General features: G+C 48.6%; 2 protein-coding genes across 4 annotated transcripts in view; one reads left to right on the forward strand and one right to left on the reverse strand.

The window, feature by feature from the left end:
- The window catches only part of LOC142900830 (carboxyl-terminal PDZ ligand of neuronal nitric oxide synthase protein-like), a 119,270-nt gene extending 110,988 nt beyond the window's left edge, over positions 1-8,282 (forward strand). For all 3 annotated transcript variants that reach the window (XM_076045371.1, XM_076045372.1, XM_076045373.1), the window contains 3 exons: positions 2,771-2,967; positions 3,361-3,485; positions 6,034-8,282. In XM_076045371.1, coding sequence (XP_075901486.1) covers positions 2,771-2,967; positions 3,361-3,485; positions 6,034-6,679 — 968 coding nt within the window. In that variant the 3' untranslated portion in view covers positions 6,680-8,282. The remainder of the gene's footprint in view (positions 1-2,770; positions 2,968-3,360; positions 3,486-6,033) is intronic.
- Positions 8,283-12,280: 3,998 nt separating this feature from the next.
- On the reverse strand, positions 12,281-17,614 carry LOC142900995 (uncharacterized). Its single transcript, XM_076045644.1, has 9 exons — positions 16,184-17,614; positions 15,624-15,741; positions 14,989-15,060; positions 14,160-14,228; positions 13,846-13,927; positions 13,352-13,461; positions 13,042-13,263; positions 12,521-12,715; positions 12,281-12,404 (listed from the first exon to the last, which is right to left on the reverse strand). The coding sequence occupies exons 1-9, from the start codon at positions 17,437-17,439 to the stop codon at positions 12,366-12,368; spliced, it is 2,163 nt and encodes a 720-aa protein (XP_075901759.1). The 5' UTR covers positions 17,440-17,614; the 3' UTR covers positions 12,281-12,365.
- Between the last annotated feature and the right edge of the window lie 360 nt (positions 17,615-17,974).

Below are 17,974 nucleotides of genomic sequence, written 5' to 3' on the forward strand. Positions count from 1 at the left end.
AATATATCACGTTGCTTGGTGTCGCATTGGTCACCGTTTGTGCTTTGTCTCAAGGTGACGCCGCTGCTCGCGTGGCTTCAAGGTTTCATTTGACAGTGTCTGATAACGGAGCACACGCGGCGGCGGCGCTTTAGCTACGTTGCCGGCCCAAATAAAATCCTCACTATTGAGCGCTGCTCTGTTCTCCGACAGCTGCTTTTTGCTTTGCCGAGGGCAAGGTTCCCTTATCGATTCTCCATCTTTCTCTTGGCTCCCCCTCCTTTTAATCCTTCCTGTAGGTAACCAAGCAGCTGTTCCACATTGATATTAATAAGCAACTCCAGTTTAAGCGTAAACAATCCAACCAAGTGGTCCAGCCAAAAAGTGGTCTGGCTGAATGTCACATACGTTCGCAGAAATCATACAATTGCGCAGATAGTTTGGCAGCCCACTTGCAATACCACTGACGCCCACAGGGCTGCGAACCGCTGATGTAAAACTTCATGTAACTTAAATTGTGGGGGACGACTTGATAGCCGATGTTTTTTCTTTGAAAATCGTTTGAAGGTGAATCAGAATAACATTGACTCAAAGAAAACAAACCCCAAAGTGCGAAAGAGCAACACGAGGAGAAGGCCGGGAGAGAAAGTGCCATAAGTTGTGATAATGAATCACGTCTCGACTCAATCAGACGGGGGAGAATCACTCGCTGCCAAACAGTGCGTTTTAAGCTGTTACGTTTTAGATCCAATGAATTAAACGTATCATCGTCGCAAAAATGATCTTTTCTTTCCACTGCCCTTCATAAAGGCCTCTCTCAGGGGCTTACCGCATTACACAGTCCACCCATTAGCTCGCTATTTAAAGCTACAGTAGGAATAATATGCGCTCCCATTGCACGTAGCGATCAATAAGAACGTTTAATAGTCTTTGTAATTTGTCAATATCGATCCCAAGAGAGTTCAGTGACCTTGATGTATAGCCGGTGCATCCTGGACGAGCGGTGCGGAAGGAGAGAACATTAGGCAAAGCATGTACATTAGGTACCGCTTGTATCACTGTAGGCAGTGGACAGAATTCTGTTTACTGGTCGGAACCATTAGCTAATGAAAAACAAGGCATGAATTTTGAGTGATGTAAGTACAAATTGACAACAAGGATCTGCTGATTTACAGAGTCTGAGGGCGTTTTAAGTTGCCTGGCAATCAGGTTAGCTCGCCAGTAGAGGGCAGACTGGGAGGGTTTTCCACCTTATTTTAACAAACTTGCCTTTTTTAAATGTAAAACCAATCGGCAGGACTGTGCGTGTTTTGACTCTGTTTTTGTTTCAATGAAATCATCAGTTTTCTCAGCCAAGCTAAGTTGCTACAACCATGAAACAGCCACCTGGCATCACACAGTGCAATGTTTTAATACCTGGCTGGTAGCTCTTATAGCTAACAGTCTGTGCTTTATATTCCATTATACGCCCACCCGACTGACTGTGCACACAATGAATGGCCTTAGATTGGAGCTCCGCCTCACTCATCTGGCTACATTTAGCTGCTTGGCTTACTTTTTACCTGTCCTCATTAAATTCACTGAATAAACCGGGAAGCACTCTGAAGTGAAATATCCCAGTAGAAGCTGAAGACCTGAATCTGTCTGTGTACTCACAGCCAGAGGCCCCCCAGGCGATAATAACATTGATTGAAAGATCCCTTGTGGTTTCACATTGCATCGCTCGGCTTGCGGTAACCGATGTGCAGCTTGATGATTCAGATGAATAAGTGCCCGCACGCTGTGATGTAAATGTCTACCTTTCTCTCTTTGTTCCTCTTCTATTTCTCTCAGTCTCCTTGAATTTACTGTGAGTGCCCCCCCACCCCACCCCCACCCCCCTCTGCCTTGTTGACTCATGATATTGGATCGAATTTCTTCTGGCTCCCCCTGGCTAATGCGCTTTCAGAGGGATCTCTTTTGTTGACGACATTTCTGAAATGATTTTTCAGTGCAAAGAGGAGTCAAGGTTGCAGGTTCTGGAGCCAGTTGGTAATATTCCTCACTCCATTTAGCCAGACTTTTAGACAAGTGTGTGTGTGTGTGTGTGTGTGTGTGTGCCAGGCTGCACTCTGTTCTGTGGCTCGTCCTCTCGCCGGGGACCATAAATCAGCCTGGTGTTTGTACTTCGACTCTTTAAAGGTGAAATTATCTGAAATGTGATACTTTCATGTCTCCACTAACTGCCCTCCGAGAGCCGTTTCTTTCCAAGAGGTAAGCTCTCCCGTCCTGAGTACAAACCCCTCAACCTCTCATCCTCTCGCTCGCTCTCCGTGTTGCTTCCATAAGTGATGGTGCTGTCGTGTGCATGTGTTGACATTTTCTTTATTTTTTTTTATTATCAACACAAAGCTTCATCAGTGCACCTCCACCCGACCTCGACGTACTGCGTGCATCCTCATTAAGTTCCTTTGAATCTTGCTTGGATGATGCATTGCCAGGTTTTTTTGGTTTTGTTATGATGTCGTTTTGTGGGGGAAGAAATACTCCACCAAATTCTATTATTGAGGATCAGTTGCTGACTTATTGGATTTGAAATTGCCACGTTAAGATCTAAGCTGGAAGAAATCTGCACTTTGGTTGAGTATTTCTTTCACTTTCCTTCCACAACTGAGTTTTTTCACATCCACTTATCAAAGCCAACATCCCATGAATGATTGATGGATCTTCAGCTCTGTCACGCATTTCCACCCCAACCGGCACCCGGCTGTGTTTACACCTCGTCTTTCTCCCTGCGTCTCCTCTCCTCCAGTTGATCAGAGCATGTTTGAGAACTCGGTGGCCCAGCAGCAGAGTCCCCAGAGCTTCAGGCCGGGCCAGACTTCCGCCCGTCGCTCTCCAGCAGCGGCTCACCCCAACCTGGGATCCAGCGCGGTGGACTCGCCGTCCTCCGGCGGCCAGCAGAGGCTGAAAAATGCCATCAATCTGGGAAAAGCTGTTGGGGCCAAGGTCAGTACAGTAAAGGTTCAGTAAAGCTCCAAGTGCATCTTCTTTTAGTCCAAACCAGAGATGGCAAAAGTATTCAGTAAAAGTATGGATACAAAAAAAGGATAAAAAAAAAAAAAAACATACTGTGGTAAAAGTAAATGTCGTCGGAACAAGAAATACTCAAGTAATGTACAGATACCTGAAAAAAAAACTACTTACGTGAAGTAACAAGGTATTTGTACTTCGTTGCTTCCCACCTCTGATGATGTCACACATCCAGTAAGATAGAATTTAGTTTTGTGATATATTTTTTTTTCTGTCTTATAAGGAGTTTAATTTACCAGTTGCTGGTTTTTTGTTTGCTTTTTTTTATTCTGAGTTTCCTCTTTCTGTCCGTCTGTCCGTCCACGGTAGATGAATGATTTGCTGAGAAGAAAGGAGCCACAGCACCTGGGAGACATCGGGGTGACGGAGGTCAACAAAAACGTGGACGCTGTGTGGAGCTGCATGGACCAACTCGACCAGGTCACCACAAACAGGTGCGCACGCTCACAGACACACACACACACACACAGTCACACTCAGGTGGCATACCCACTTGTACCGCGAGGAAGGAGCTCTACTCTGCCTTGATCCAACATCAGAAGTGATGCATTCACTCCCCCTAATGAATTGACACGCTTGTGTTTCTGAGGTTGGCTCCTGGCCTCCCTGGAACTCCTCTGAGTGAACTCATTAAACGCATCTCCAGGATGAAAGTCTAAAAAATATATATAATAATAATAACCAACTTTTTTCCCGAGGTGATTCATTCGTTTTAATGATGAGACTGGTGAGTTGCATTCATTCTGTCTATTACCTTTCCTGGGAGAGGTTTCCGTGACTGCAAATTAGCTGGCAGGTCAAGCGAGGCGACCGATTGGAGAGTTCCGGCAGTTCTGTGCCTTTTAAATTAGGGAGGAGGACTTTATCAAAGGTTCTCCGAGACCCCCGATCTGAATAAAAGTGAGTTTCTTCAGTATTCATGTCACCGCTGCCAGACTCCATGTTGCCATGGTCTGTCGGCGCGTGTCTGTTTCGGTCTTGGAAGTATTGATCTTTTGTCTTGTAAACTGAGAGCCAGTCAAGCTGAATTCATTTTTCAGTAGCTCCCATCACATTCGTCTCCGCTCGACTGTGAAGTTGATTCATAGTGAATTAGATTAGAACAGAGTCATTCTTTCAGATCACTGAGCTGGACGGATTTGGAAATACCTTCTTTCTTCTTTTCTTTTTTTTTGACACCCTCAGGCATTTTCTGTTGATCTGCTATTTGATTAATGACATCGAAATCAGTATCACATTCAAATAACAGTTGCTAATCTTCATTTCTGAATCAAAAATAATAAAATTAAAAAAAATCATTCTAATAACCCTTTTCCATACTGTTCTGTTATGCATTGCACAGCTTACCAAAGAATATGTGAAATTGGTTGATGGCAAAACGGAGATAAGACAAAAAAAAAAATCAAGGATTTTGCAGTCAAATCATAAAAACTCTGAATGAAAAAGCAAGGGGTACGTCAAACTTGCAGCAGTGGAAGAAAAAAAACACTGTTTTTCAGTGTACGTTCATGTAATGTTGAAATTCATTAATTTTGGGAATAACCCCTCAAACGTCGATGGGTCAAGGTGAGACGTTTCAATGTGTGAAAATCCATCAACGCAAAGCGATCCGCTGTTACTGTCCTTCCATCCCGCCTGACAAACTCCATCCTAAAATACGGAGAGAGAGAGAGAGAGAGAGAGAGAGAGAGAGAAAAAAAAAAAGTTGTATTGACAAGAACATTTTGTTTTGTCAAAACTTTTTTTTTTTTTTTTTTTTACTGACACTGGTGGAAAGAAAAAATGATTCCCAAGGCCATTTGTTGCTGTGTTGACCTTGTTGTGGAGTTCACTACATTTACAAAAACAACAACAAAAAACTTTAGCAGTGGGTCTTCACATCCAGCGGTAAGATGTTATTGAAAGGGAATGGCAGCACAATTCAACTCAACTGTGAGTTCTACACTGCCTGTTCTCCACGCGAAAGGAGGTGCAAGGTGAAACTAGCCGTAGTTTCGGTGCTTTGCTGCCCCTAGTGGTTAAAAATGCACCAATGCGACCACCAAGTGGCCCGCTCGAGACGCATGTTAATGCCATGTGCGAACAGATGCTTCAAGATGCGTACTTGTGATAAGATCCCCCCAAAACAGGAACTACGTGAAAGTCCTGCGCTGCACTGCTGTTGTTTACATTGGCCCCACAGTAGCGCAGCTCCCACCCCCACTGAGCTCCTGCCTCTGCATGCGTCAGTCCCAGCGAGTCGCCGTGCCGCATGAATAAGTCCTTCCTTCGTCCCCGCGGGAGGAAGCTAGCACGCTAAGTCTCGCTGAGCCCGCGTTGAGAGGGGGGGTGGAGGGGGGGCTTCAGAAATGACTTTGCTCTCGGATCCCCAGTGAGAATCTGTTAGTGTTACTGATCACCTCTGAGGCCCGGGGGTGAGCAAACTTTTCGATTGGTGGGCCGCAAATGGGTTTTAAAATTTGATTCAACTGAGGGGCCGGAGCAGCGGCAGACGGACGCAGCGTTTTAGTGACCAACCTCATAGGAGGGAAAAAATATACATCATGGGATACGCAGAAAACATGATTTAATGTCATTTGAAAATGAACACAAGCGTTCCGACAAGATCATTGTCTCTGGAACCCAACGGTGTTAGCTGTAGCTCTTTATTGAAATGAACGAAACGCTGAAAAGTGGGTGGAATGCCGCTGTTTTACGACTTACTTCCTATAAACATCGTTTCTTCAAGTTGGACAGGCTGAATTAAAAGGCTTAGCGGGCCGCATATGGCCCCCGGGCCGTAGTTTGCCCATGCCCCTCCTAGGCCCTGTGCACGCTGAAGTGCACCGCTGCGCCGTGTGTGCACTTTTATTAACAAATTCATCAGCAGTGCCAGGCCATATTTCACATACCGGACCTTTAAGTACAGTAACAAAGTATTCGTACTTGGTCAGGGTGGGCCGCTGGTGTTTATGGTGTTCACTCTCCCTCTGCCTCCTCCAGCCACGTGTCCTCCTTCGACTCCTTCCCTCGCCTCGACCCGCCGCCTCCCTCGGGGAAGAAGCGGCTCCCCCGAGCCCTGAAAACCACCCAGGACATGATGATCTCCTCCGACCCCGTGGTCTCCTCCCCGGACCCGGCCGACTCGCCCGGCTTCCCGCCCTCCCCCGACAAGGTGCCGCTGATCGGCGAGGAGGAGAAAGAGCGGGAAGACGACGAGGAGCGGGGAAATGGTGATGAGCGGGAAGACGAGAAGAACGAAGGGGCGCCGGCGGAGGAAGAGCGAACCGCGACCTCCGCCAATCCCGAGGCGGTGGGCACGAACGACGAGGAGGACGGCGGCCGAGCGACGGACGGGGAACGGCACGCCGAGGAGAGCAGGGGCGGCGGCGAAGAGGAGGAGGAGGAGAAGCGGCCGCTGCAGCTGTCGGTGCCGGACCTCATCAACAAGGAGGCGGACTCCAGAGCCAAGAGCTGCGACGTCTGGCTCAAGGTGTCCGACTCCCGGCTGGCCTCCACGCCTCGTTCGGGGAAAGCTCCGCTTTGCCGCATCAGCCTGGGCGAAGACGTTCTGCTGCCGGGCAACGGCGGCGCCCCCTACGGCCCGGAGGAGTTGGAGCGTCACCCCGACCTCCTGTCATTTGAGTGAAGGCGGGAGATTAAATTTTTAAAAAAAAACAAAAAAACGGTTATTTTTACAAGCTGTTGATCAAATATATCCATAGAAAATAATGAACTAGACCCCCCCCCCCTTCGCCAGCAACGCAGCTTCAGGCAGCACCGTAGGAAGAAGTGTTGCTTCAAAGTTAGCAACGCTAATCTCCAAATTATCCAGGCGCTCCCACGCAAGACTGACATCAAATTAGCAGCAGAGGATTTTATTGGGACGACAGTTAAGAGGTTTAGTTGTCCCGGGGTGTTTCTCATGTTGACTTGTCGCAGTAACAGCAGACGGTGCCGCTCGCTAAATGCACGGAAAGTCACAAACGGAATCACTGCATCTAAACCGTTGACTCAGCAGTGTATTTATATTAACACACACACACACACACACACACACACACACACACACACACACACGTTTGGACCTGAACCAAGGACCTATTTCGATGTATTTTTAAAAAAAAAAAATCCAAATCAATATTAACACAAAGCTGCTATTACAGTCTATTAAAACCTGCAGCTCATATAATCACTATAATCAAGTAAATGATCCAAGAGAGAGAGAACAGAACAGAAGACGTCCCTCAGGGTTGTGAGCACAGCATGGAGGTGTTGAGCAGTGAGAGGCTGAATGTGTGTGTGTGTGTGTGTGTGTGTGTGTGTGTGTGTGTGTGTGTGTGTGTGTGTGTGTGTGTGTGTGTGTGTGTGTGTGTGTGTGTGTGTGTGTGGATGGTTTTGAGAAGGAAGTGCGCTGAGACTCGGCTCTCCTGGTCCTGCCAGAGGAGGGTGTTTGACAGGCGGTCAGCAGCCGAGGCTTTTTTTCGACCCCGAGCTTCAACCACCTCTAAAACATCCCTGGCAAAATGGCCCACTCACTCCTTTCCTGCTGGAACAGGAGCTTTTTAGAAGCGTTCCAGCCCCTTTGAGGCCCGCTGGAAAGTAGCCGCACTTTTGTCGCCCATTCAAAGCTTTTGACTTTTTCAAAGAGGGAAAGAAATTGTCGATTTCTCACTCCTTGACGCGTTCAATGACGCAGGTTCTTCCCAAAAGACCTCCAGCGGGCGCTGTAATACCACCTCGGCTGTTAACCTTGGGGGCACCAGGGTTGGATGATTTTTAATTTGGGCCAGTTTTGTCGTAGAACTGTAACGTGGCTCCGCTTCAGCTGCCGAGGACTGAGAGAGGGCAGCGGAGGGCGGAGGGCGGAGGGCGGAGGGCGGCTCAGGAAAATCTGTTTTTTTAAAGCAAAAGGGAAGGAGGGAGGAGACAGTCGGAAGGGGATGAAAGAGTGGGATGGTGTGACAAACCAAAGAGGTTGAACTAGCAGCTCGGGCAGGTGGTTGTTGCCATTAAATCAGATGCAGTCTGAGATTTTTTTACCGAGGAATGTTTCTCTTGCGTCGTCCCTTTGATGATTCAGCCAAAGTCAGAGGAGGTAAAATGCACGAAATTCCCGGCAGAAATGTTGTGAAAAACGTCCTTGAGCAAAGGACGTTTCTCTCAGCAGCACAAAGTCAGAGCTTGCAGTGCAACGACAGGAATGCGCAGCGGGGACAAAAGGAGGCTTTGTGTCAAGTTTTTTTTTTTTTTTTTTTTTTAAAAAAGGAGTCCCAAAATATTCCCTCTAATTTTAACGCTGTAATAAAACAGAGCCTGACTTGTGCCCGCGGCGGCCGTCTGCAGAGCTTCTCTGGATTCGTGTTTTTTCCGGTTTTCGTCTGTTTGAAGCTCTCGATGAACCCCGTTTGCTCTGCGTGGACGCAAAAGGCTGTTTAGTATTTAGTAGTTTATCTCTATTGTACAGAAGGGACTGATTTCTTTGAATATATATATATATATATATATATTTTTTTTTTTCTTTTTTTTTTTTTTTTTTTTTTTCAATATTTCTCCAAAGATTTTTGTTCCCCAATTTGTCACGGACAGAGCTTTTAAAATCAGAGCGCCGCTTTTGTGAAATTCCCTTCTAAGTGTTAAAACCGCTCCAAAGCTCTTTACACAGTGTGACGGCAACAACAGCAGTGTCGAGCTTTAAGAAAGACCTGAACGTATCGTAGACAGTTAAGACTTTATTTTTTTCTGTACATACTACACAACTTTAAAAAAAGAAAGAAAAAAAAAAAAAAACAACTTTGAATTAAACACAGGATGTTGACTGAGGGCCTCAAATGTGGTCTTGCACCTCGACTCATCAGCAGACTTTTCACATTGAATCAAAAGTCAAAGCGTCTCTTTGGACGAAGCGTGAAGAGGAGACCCAGCTGCGGCTGATTGCCAAGAAGTCTTTGATACCACTGATTGTAGATTGTAATTGTGTTTTCCAATGAAGGAACAGTGGTGCTGCACATGTAATGGAAATGTTCTACGGCTTTTGACAATACAATGTAAATGTAAAAATTGTTGTTGTTTTTTCTCTATGTCTACAAATGAAGGAAAATGATTTATTTTAATACTCTAAACGCGTTGATGTTTTCCTGTCTTTAGATGCCAGAGTTTGATTTTTCCAACCAACCCGGGTTTGATCTCTTCTTGTCCTAGCGAGTTGATTTAGTCTTTAGCCGTCACCGTGAATGAAGGAAGTTGCACGTTTGAAACTGAGACGCGAATGGACTTTATTCGAAAATTATAGCAAATTTATTTGTAGTAACAGAATTATGATGAAACTCAAACGTTTTATCGTATTTCCCTGTTGATTTCTTTAAAAAAAAAAAAAATTTTAAAATCTGAGCTGTAATCACTCGTAATGTTTGTAATTTTTTTTTTTTTTTTAAGCAAAATCTCGAAATAGAACTTATTTTGATCTTTCCTCCGTGTGCTTTGTGAGTTTGTCCCCTTCCCGTCTCTCGCCGCCTCCCCCACAGCAAACTTCCTGCTCTCTCTTGAAGCTGATGGCGGCCTCCTCCGAATCTCCTCGACTTCGGCGAACACCCGGCCTCCTGTTTGTCCACCTGCTTTGATTTTTGTTCGCGGCGGCGCAGGAGGCGACTGCGATGTTTAATTCATCGTTGTTTGTCCTACTTCGTGGAGACCCTTTTTTTACCCCCCACGCCCCCACCCCCCCTTCCTCCTCCTCCTCTTCCTCTTCATCCTTTCCCCTTGTTGCCATGTCGACTGGAAGCCCTTCAGGATTATCGGGCCGCATGAATCCGGCGGTGAAGTCGATGTCTTCACCCGGCTATCGCAGCTGTGCTGAAAACAACCAATCAGCGGTGGCTCGCAGGTCGCGTCGCTGTTTAATAATTCAAACTGCAGTGCATTTATGCGTCGACTACAAAAGGAATCCCGGCCGCGTGATGAATAACTTGTGCTGGTGGCAGTCAAGCGGCTGGATGGAAGTTCAGAGAACGTCCCTAATCACCTTTAACGTGTTGGATCTTCCGCAATTCTGTGTCAACCTCCGGATCCAGCAGTTTAAAAGACATTTGACTTTCACTGGCTGGAATATTGCAACGTTAATTATTAAGGGGGGGGGGGGGGGGGGGGGCCTCCACAGATCTCCGGAGGCAGCGTGTTTAGCCCTCTGTTAACAGCCACCAGCAAAATCAGAGGGGTTTTTAAGCTTTCTGTGGAAAAATAAAAATAAAAATGCTTTGCTTCCAGATGTGAAAGCGAGGTGGTGGTTCCAGAGAGCGGAGGGAACACGTTCTGCGGAAGATATATCGCTACCCGTCGTGACATCACAAAGGGTTGACAGTCAATCTGAAAGGTAGCGCGAGCGCGAGTAAAAGATGGACCTCCCATCACATCTGGAGAGTCCATTAGTGGCAGAGACACATTGTTGTTAGACAACAACTGAGAGCCGTCCACCCTCCCCCACCCCACCCCGCCAGTCACCTTGCAGGTTAATACAAATTCAGCTGTGCCGATGTTTGACAAAATGTTCTTACTTGTGTTGATACTTTCAAAATATTTCTCCTCGGGGGAAACGAAACGCCTCCCTGGGAAGGAGGCGAGAGAGGTTTTTTTGTTTTTTTTTCACTCTTGATTTAAATCAAACTGTTTGACTTGGATCGGAGTCGAGTTCCCTCCTGGGGAAACGGCGGCTGATTATTTCAGTCACTTATTTCAGGCAAGATTAATAAATATGAGGTTTGACACACACTGGGATCTGACAGCAGGTTTTCTCCTCAGGGGTGGGGAATATAATCCAGTGCCTAACGAGCAAATGAAAAGCAGAAGTGTTTTTTTTTTTTCTTTCCTGCTCTCACTGCAGTCGTTGTTCTCGCTGCAGATTGGACTAAAGTTGATAATGAGATAAACGCCCTCCATCATGCATGTGTCTGTGTTTTTTCCAGAAGAGGTTCTTCACACACATCACCATAATTGTACACCAGTTCTAGCACATGGTGAACTTGGCATTTAGCTCAAAGTGTGACGTTGGGTTTGTAGAACGATGTGTGCTTTTGTTTTGTTTTTTGTTTTTTTTTGTTTTTTTTGTGCCACCTAAAAGGCCTGACTGTCTGAACGGGACGCATAAAACCTCAAAGAGAAGACGTTGCACATCAGAAGGGCGATTATGAGGTCCACACAGCCCCAGCACTGTGCTGCCACAGTCTGGGCTCAGTCAGCTGGGAAATGTCGCATTCTTCAGCTGGGCCATGAGTCCTCCCCTCAAGAACACAGCAGCTCAGGTCCGACCGTCGCCTGATGGGAGAGCTCCCTCCGTTCTCCGTGAATGATTTGGTGTAAGATTGAAATAACAACGGAGGAATTAGCAGCGAACCCTGCTGAGCAGCTATGGGGGAGGCCCAGTATATCTTTAATGCTGCAGTAACTGCTGGTGTCGAGTACAGATAAGATATTTGTCATATTGAAATAGCTTTAAAACGATTTAAGTTAAAATTATGCTGTGAAACCATTAAGTTAAAAATGTGTTATTTAAAAGTACTGACTGGAAATTTTTGTTTCTATTTGAAGGTTTACAACCTGATTTTCCTCCCTTAACAAAAAAAAAAAAAAAAATGGAAAGAGGAAGAGTTGTTCCCGTGCATATTTAAGGCTGAACAAACTCAGATTTAACTTGACAAAAGTCATACAATGGTAAAGCGCCCCACCTACTGGTCATTTAACGGCATTACTATGACTTAAAACGAGTTTATGGTGTCCTTGAAACGCTTCGATCCAGTCACGTTTATTTGTATTTCGGGTTCGCAAAAAATAGAATCACGTCGTAGGGGAAAATAATCATTGAGTCAAAGTGAACTCACTGGTCCAGCTTGGCTCCAGTAAAACCCATTGCAAGGCTGCAAAGCAGGTGCAGTGACGAACTGTTGGAACAGGACGACGACTCATCGTACTTTTATTCTGTGTTGTTTTTGCGTTTTATCCACCATAGAAATTCCTGAAAGGCTGCAGAGAATCATTACAGTGTACACCCCCCACCTCACCGCACCCCTCCCCTCCCCTTATATTCAATATTACATCCATATATTCCTTCCAACATCCTGACGCACTGTGCAAGTCGTTTGGCGGTGAACGCGGCACTGCTGCTTGGAGATCAGGTGTTGCGTTACCCTTCACAATTTAAACCAGAACACAGGCACTTGTTTGTTGCTTTGTCCGACAAAATGAAGCAAAGGCAACGTCGTCAGTGCAAGAGTTGGGATTTATTCCATTTAACCGTTGACACAATCAGCAAGGCGTGACAGGAGACCGAGGACAGGACAGGAGGATCAGATCTTGTTGAAGGCCGCGACGTCCACACTTTGAACCTGGAACGTCAGCAATAAAGAGCGGAACGAGGTTGAATGGCTGCTATAAAAATCATCGACGTTCCAAACTCTTCAAGCTAGAAGGGGAAGAAAGGGAGGGGAGGGGGGGCACTCACATAGTCTTCGAACTTGGTGATCTCCTCCTCCAGCAGGTCCGTGCCCACCTTGTCGTCCTCCACCACGCAGGCGATCTGGAGCTTCTTGATGCCGTAGCCCACAGCAACCAGTTTGGAGGAGCCCCAGAGCAGGCCGTCCGTCTGCACGGAGCGCACGCACTCCTCCAGCTTGGCCATGTCCGTCTCATCGTCCCACTGCAGGGGGGGGGGAGAGAGAGAGAGAGAGAGAGAGAGAGAGCGCTCAGGTCACCAGTTTGCTCTTTATTTTGCCCACCAGCTTGTTCATGGTGCCGGTGCTTCTGCCAACAAGCAGTTCGATCATTTCTGCCAGCTGCGTTTCCATGGCAGCTTTCCTCAAAATAAAAGTGATACTTCTACAATTTCGACAAGAATGGTCATTACATTTTTCTCTTTGATCACTTGTAATAAAAATAAATAAATAAATATTCCGCCTCCTCCTCCGTCCATTCATAACGCGCCATTTCCGCTGGTCACGTGACCCCGCGCCAGCGCAGACTTACAGGTTTCACATCCAATAGGATGGACGACTTGGCGATGAGGGCCGGCTTCTTGGCCTTTCTGTCTGCGTAGTCTTTTAACCTCTGCTCCTTGATCTTCTCCGCCTCCTCGTCGTCGTCGCTCCCAAACAGGTCGATGTCGTCGTCCTCCTCCTCCTCCTCCTCTTCCTCCTTCTTCTTGGCCTCTGTGACTGAAGCGCTGCTCTTCTGCTGGGTGGCAGTGCCCTGGGCACGATAGGACACAACAAACATCAGCCAGGAGGTCCTCGGCAGAGCCGGAGGGCCCGGACCGAAGCGACGGACGGAACCTCACGTTTGTGTAGGGAACTCTGGCGGCAGGCGCAGCAGCCACCGCGGGAGGCTTTTCCAGCACGGCAACTCGACACTCCAGCTGGGACAGCGCAGACCTCAAGCTTTCCACCACTGAAGAAGCAGAGCCACAGGGAGAAGCAAATTATTGAGCTTTTTTTTTTATATATACATTATCTTATTGTCCTGTTTCTTTTGTCTTTTTATTCCGCTGTCATCGTCTTTATTTGGTTTAGAAAATTTTTTTTTTTTTTAATAATAGCTGTCAAGAGCCCAAAGTGACATCAATTCATAATAATGATGCAAACCCCCCAAAAATGGCCAATCAGTATTTATCAGAAATCAGAATTAATTCAGAAACAGAAACTAAACACAGTGACCAAGAAAGGTGCAACTTTATGAACTATGTGAGGGCTGCACTGCCTATGTTTTTAGGAGTAGTTCATCTAAAAACAGACATTTCAATGCACAGGGACTCCAGCTGAAAAGCCAACCAACCTCTGTTGAGGGTCTGGTTCTCCAGCTCCAGGCCCCTGATGCGACAGACCAGTTCCCCCTGGTCGCCGGCGCCGCTGGCGCTCTGGTTGAGGAGCAAAAGCCCAGATTACAACTCAGGTCAAACTACACAGTCAGGCTTTGGGATTCAAACTCGGGACTAGCAAGAGACCAAGACTACAGGGGGGCGCTAGCGTGAATCTCAACAGGAGGTGCAGCCTGGTGAAGCTGCCGTCACACTCAGCGAGGTCTAGAAGCTGCCTAGGAGGCTCTAGCAGGGTCACACACAGCTGCTTCACACACGGCTGAGCACTTACAAGCTGCTGCTGCTGCTGCTGGCTCAGGGAAGCTTGACCTGAGCTTCTGCTACACAGTGTGGTCTTCAGCTGGGGGGAGGAGGGGGTTTCAAGCATGAAACAAGGGAAGGACGAAGGCGTGCAAGGTGGAAAGAAACCAGTCTCACGTTCACAGAGCCGAAAGTAAAAAACGACCCAGCGAGGCTGCGACCGAGAGGAAGAGGAGCAGAGGAGGAGGAAGAGGCTCCCATGAGGCAGAGCAGGACCACAGCGCCGTCCCAGTTGGATCGTCTGGGTTTATTATTGGTGCAGGTGAAAGGGTTTCTGGTTTCCAGCTTCTAGGACTGATCACCACTGGAGTGATGACACTTCTGCCACTCTCTCACTCAGATGCACCAGAAAAAAAAATGTGTTATGTTTCTAATGTGGCTGAGATCAGAAAAAAAGTTACATTTTACAAAAACGAAAAAAAAATGTAATTTAAAAAGGTTATAACTTTTTTTATGAAGATATTTTATTATTATTATTATTATTATTATTATTATTATTATTATTATTATTGGTTTCATTCGCTGCAACTCTTGATGAGTTTAGGCTCATAGTGTGAAAAATGCGACATTTAATCACCAAACACGACTGTAAACTTCCATCCAAAAGGTCAAAGTTGAGTTCCCATTGTGTTACCGCTCTGTGATTATTATTTAAAGGTGTGGAACTCCTATAGTACTCCTATAGGATGGAAACTGAAGCAAAGGAGCGGAACAGACTTGAAACAGACTTGAAAGATGCAGAGTTGATTCTTCCTCATTGCAACGCTGAATGAACAGAAAGAAGCGCAGTGTGCACTTACTCCTGCCAGGGACTTCTGGATGTTCTCTCTGGCCCGGGCAATGTCTTGCAGAATGCTGTTGGCTCCGACATCCTGGAAGAAAATGAGGTTCACATTGATCGATGTGCCGTCAGCTTAAAACCAGACACTGGTGAAGCTACCAGCAGCTACCAGCAGCAGCAGCTACCACCAGCAGCAGCAGCTACCACCAGCAGCAGCAGCTACCAGCAGCAGCAGCAGCTACCACCAGCAGCAGCAGCTACCAGCAGCTACCAGCAGCTACCAGCAGCTACCAGCAGCTACCAGCAGCTACCAGCAGCTACCAGCAGCTACCACCAGCAGCAGCAGCTACCAGCAGCTACCAGCAGCTACCAGCAGCTACCACCAGCTACCACCAGCAGCAGCAGCTACCAGCAGCTACCAGCAGCTACCAGCAGCTACCAGCAGCTACCAGCAGCTACCGGCAGCTACCAGCAGCTACCGGCAGCTACCAGCAGCTACCGGCAGCTACCACCAGCAGCAGCAGCTACCACCAGCAGCAGCAGCTACCACCAGCAGCAGCAGCTACCACCAGCAGCAGCAGCTACCAGCAGCTACCAGCAGCTACCAGCAGCTACCAGCAGCTACCACCAGCAGCAGCAGCTACCACCAGCTACCTTGGCAGGTTGCGGGGATCCGTTCACGCGCTCGTAGAAGCGTCGCTCCGCCTCGTCGTAGCGGACCTTGTCGAACCAGATCCTCTCCTGGGCCAGGAAGTCGAGTGAAGCCATGTTGCTAGAGAGGAGAGAGCCAGCAAGGACAGCAGAGGGATGAGTTGACAGGAAGCAGGAAGTCAGAGAAAATGCCAACAGAAATAAAAACCAAGAGCCATGGATGCCACGTCCATATGAATGAATGACCAACTCAAGCGCTGGATATATTGTGTCTCCTCGACAACCCACAAACAAACAGCCCAACACAAACGTACAACAGAAAGTAAATGGAAATTTAATGGCAAAACTGATGATTTTTGGGGGGGGGGGGAAACAGACCTGAAGAAAACCACTCAATGAACGAGGATGTTGCGTTTTTGTCAAATGAGGTCGATTGGGGGGGGAGGAAAAAAAAAAATCATAATTACACAGCTAAGAAGTAAAATGACAAATAAATGGTTACACAAAGAAAAGCAAACGTAGGAAAACTCTGGAGCAGCTCCGCCCAGCCGCTTGGGCCGTACTTGTCCACAGTGGGGGCAGTGGAGGGCGGTGGTGCCGCTGGCGCCGCCGGCGGCTGCGTCTTGCGGGGCTTCTTCCCCCCCGCCGCCGCGGTCGGCACCGCGGCTGTCGCTGCCTCGGCTCTGTGAGAGCGATGGAAACGGCCCTCGGCGGCGTCGTACCGCCACTTGTCCATCCAGATGGGCTCGCTGTCCGGGTGCAGGAAGTTGGCCGGCGTGACGCCCGCCGCCGCCGCCCCCACCCCCCCCACCTCCTCTTTCTCCTTGTCGGGACCCTCAGCTGGCTCCTCCTCCTCCTGGATGGGGAGCAAAGCGTGGAACACCTCCGCTTTGCCCTGCACCACCGCCCGTTTGTCCTCCACTGGCTCTCCACCTTCCTCCTCCTCCTCCTCTTCTTCTTCTTCTTCTACGAGACTCTGCGGGTGTTCGGCACCTCTGGGGGAAGACGAGGCGCCGCCGCCGCAGTGGGGCCGCTTGGTGGAGTTGTTTCCGTACAGGTTCTGGTAGAAGGCGGCCTCGGCGCGGTCGTACAGCGGCTTCTCCAGCCACACGTCTCGCAGCAGCTCCACGGGGAGCCGCGGCAGCCCGTTGACGGGCGTGGCGGGCGTGGCAGGCGTGGCAGGCGTGCCGGGGGTCGGGGCGAGGGATTGGTACCCTTCGTCGGGCGTCTGGGCCGCGTCAGAGCGGTTCTGCCGGGACGGGAGGTTCAGAGAGTCGGGGGCGGACGGCGCCGGCTCCTCCGTGACGGACGACTGAGCCCCGGCGGGTTTGGACTTGGCGCACTTCACGGACGGGTTCTTCTTGTTCTTGGCGGTCCTGCCGGACGGCGTGGCCAGCCAGCACTGGTAGAGGCTCTCCGCTCGCTCGTAGGCGCTGCGGTCCAGCCACACGTTGGCGCACTCCGAGTGAAGGCCGACTAGCTGGGTGTCGGCCCGCTGCTCGGGCTTCTCGGGCTTCTCGGGCTGCTCCTCCTCCTCGGTCGGGGCCGCGCCGCCGGGCTTCCCCGACTCGGGGTTGTTGGACGAACGTTTCTTGCGCCGACGGCTTTTGCCGTTGCGCTTTCCCTCCCCGTTGAGGCCGTCGCTCTCCGGGGACGACGACGACGACGACGTCTGGCCGTTTCTTTGGCCCGACTCGGCCTTGTTCCGACAAGCGTGAGCGGCGCCGGCAGACGGGTCCAGCAGCGGAGCGACGCCGCCGGGAGGCCGGTCGTGCTCGGCCTGCTCCGCTGCAGAGGGCCGGGGGAGCTTCTTAGACATCGTCTTTGATCCGTTTGCAAGAGGAAAGGAGGGGAAGAAGAGAACAGGTACAGGCTTTTGGGTTAGTTACAGACGCAGGAAGGTTCTGAGAAACAAAGGAGCCGAGTGACGAGAGCGAGCGCGCCAGGAATGGAGTGATGGTTAGTTTGACAAGACAAGATACAGTCCTACCAAAGAGGATTGGGGCCACAAGACGAGAGAGAAATATTACAGGGAGGAGATTTTTAATCAAAGTTTTCATTTCGAGTTCTGCGTTGAAATTTTGTGAATAAAGTCAAAATTCTGTGGGGGCAGGGGGGGAAGTCGACAAGAATAAAGTGGAAATTGGCGAGCAGACTGGTTGGATGGTGGATGAACCCAGTAAACTGCCTACCTGATCCCACCAGGTTCCCCCAGGAATCAGCACACTGGCGAAAACGGAAGTACTCCACTGGACTCAGGCGCAGAACCTTTCCACTTCATTCTTGACATTTTGACTTGCTTCACGTCGACATTCATTGCAAAATTTCAATTTGATTCATAAAATGTATTGTTT

The sequence above is a fragment of the Nelusetta ayraudi genome, unplaced genomic scaffold, assembly GCF_046127955.1.
Source record: "Nelusetta ayraudi isolate G7.1 ecotype Tasmania unplaced genomic scaffold, CSIRO-AGI_Nayr_v1 ptg000084l, whole genome shotgun sequence".
NCBI classification, from domain to species: domain Eukaryota; kingdom Metazoa; phylum Chordata; class Actinopteri; order Tetraodontiformes; family Monacanthidae; genus Nelusetta; species Nelusetta ayraudi.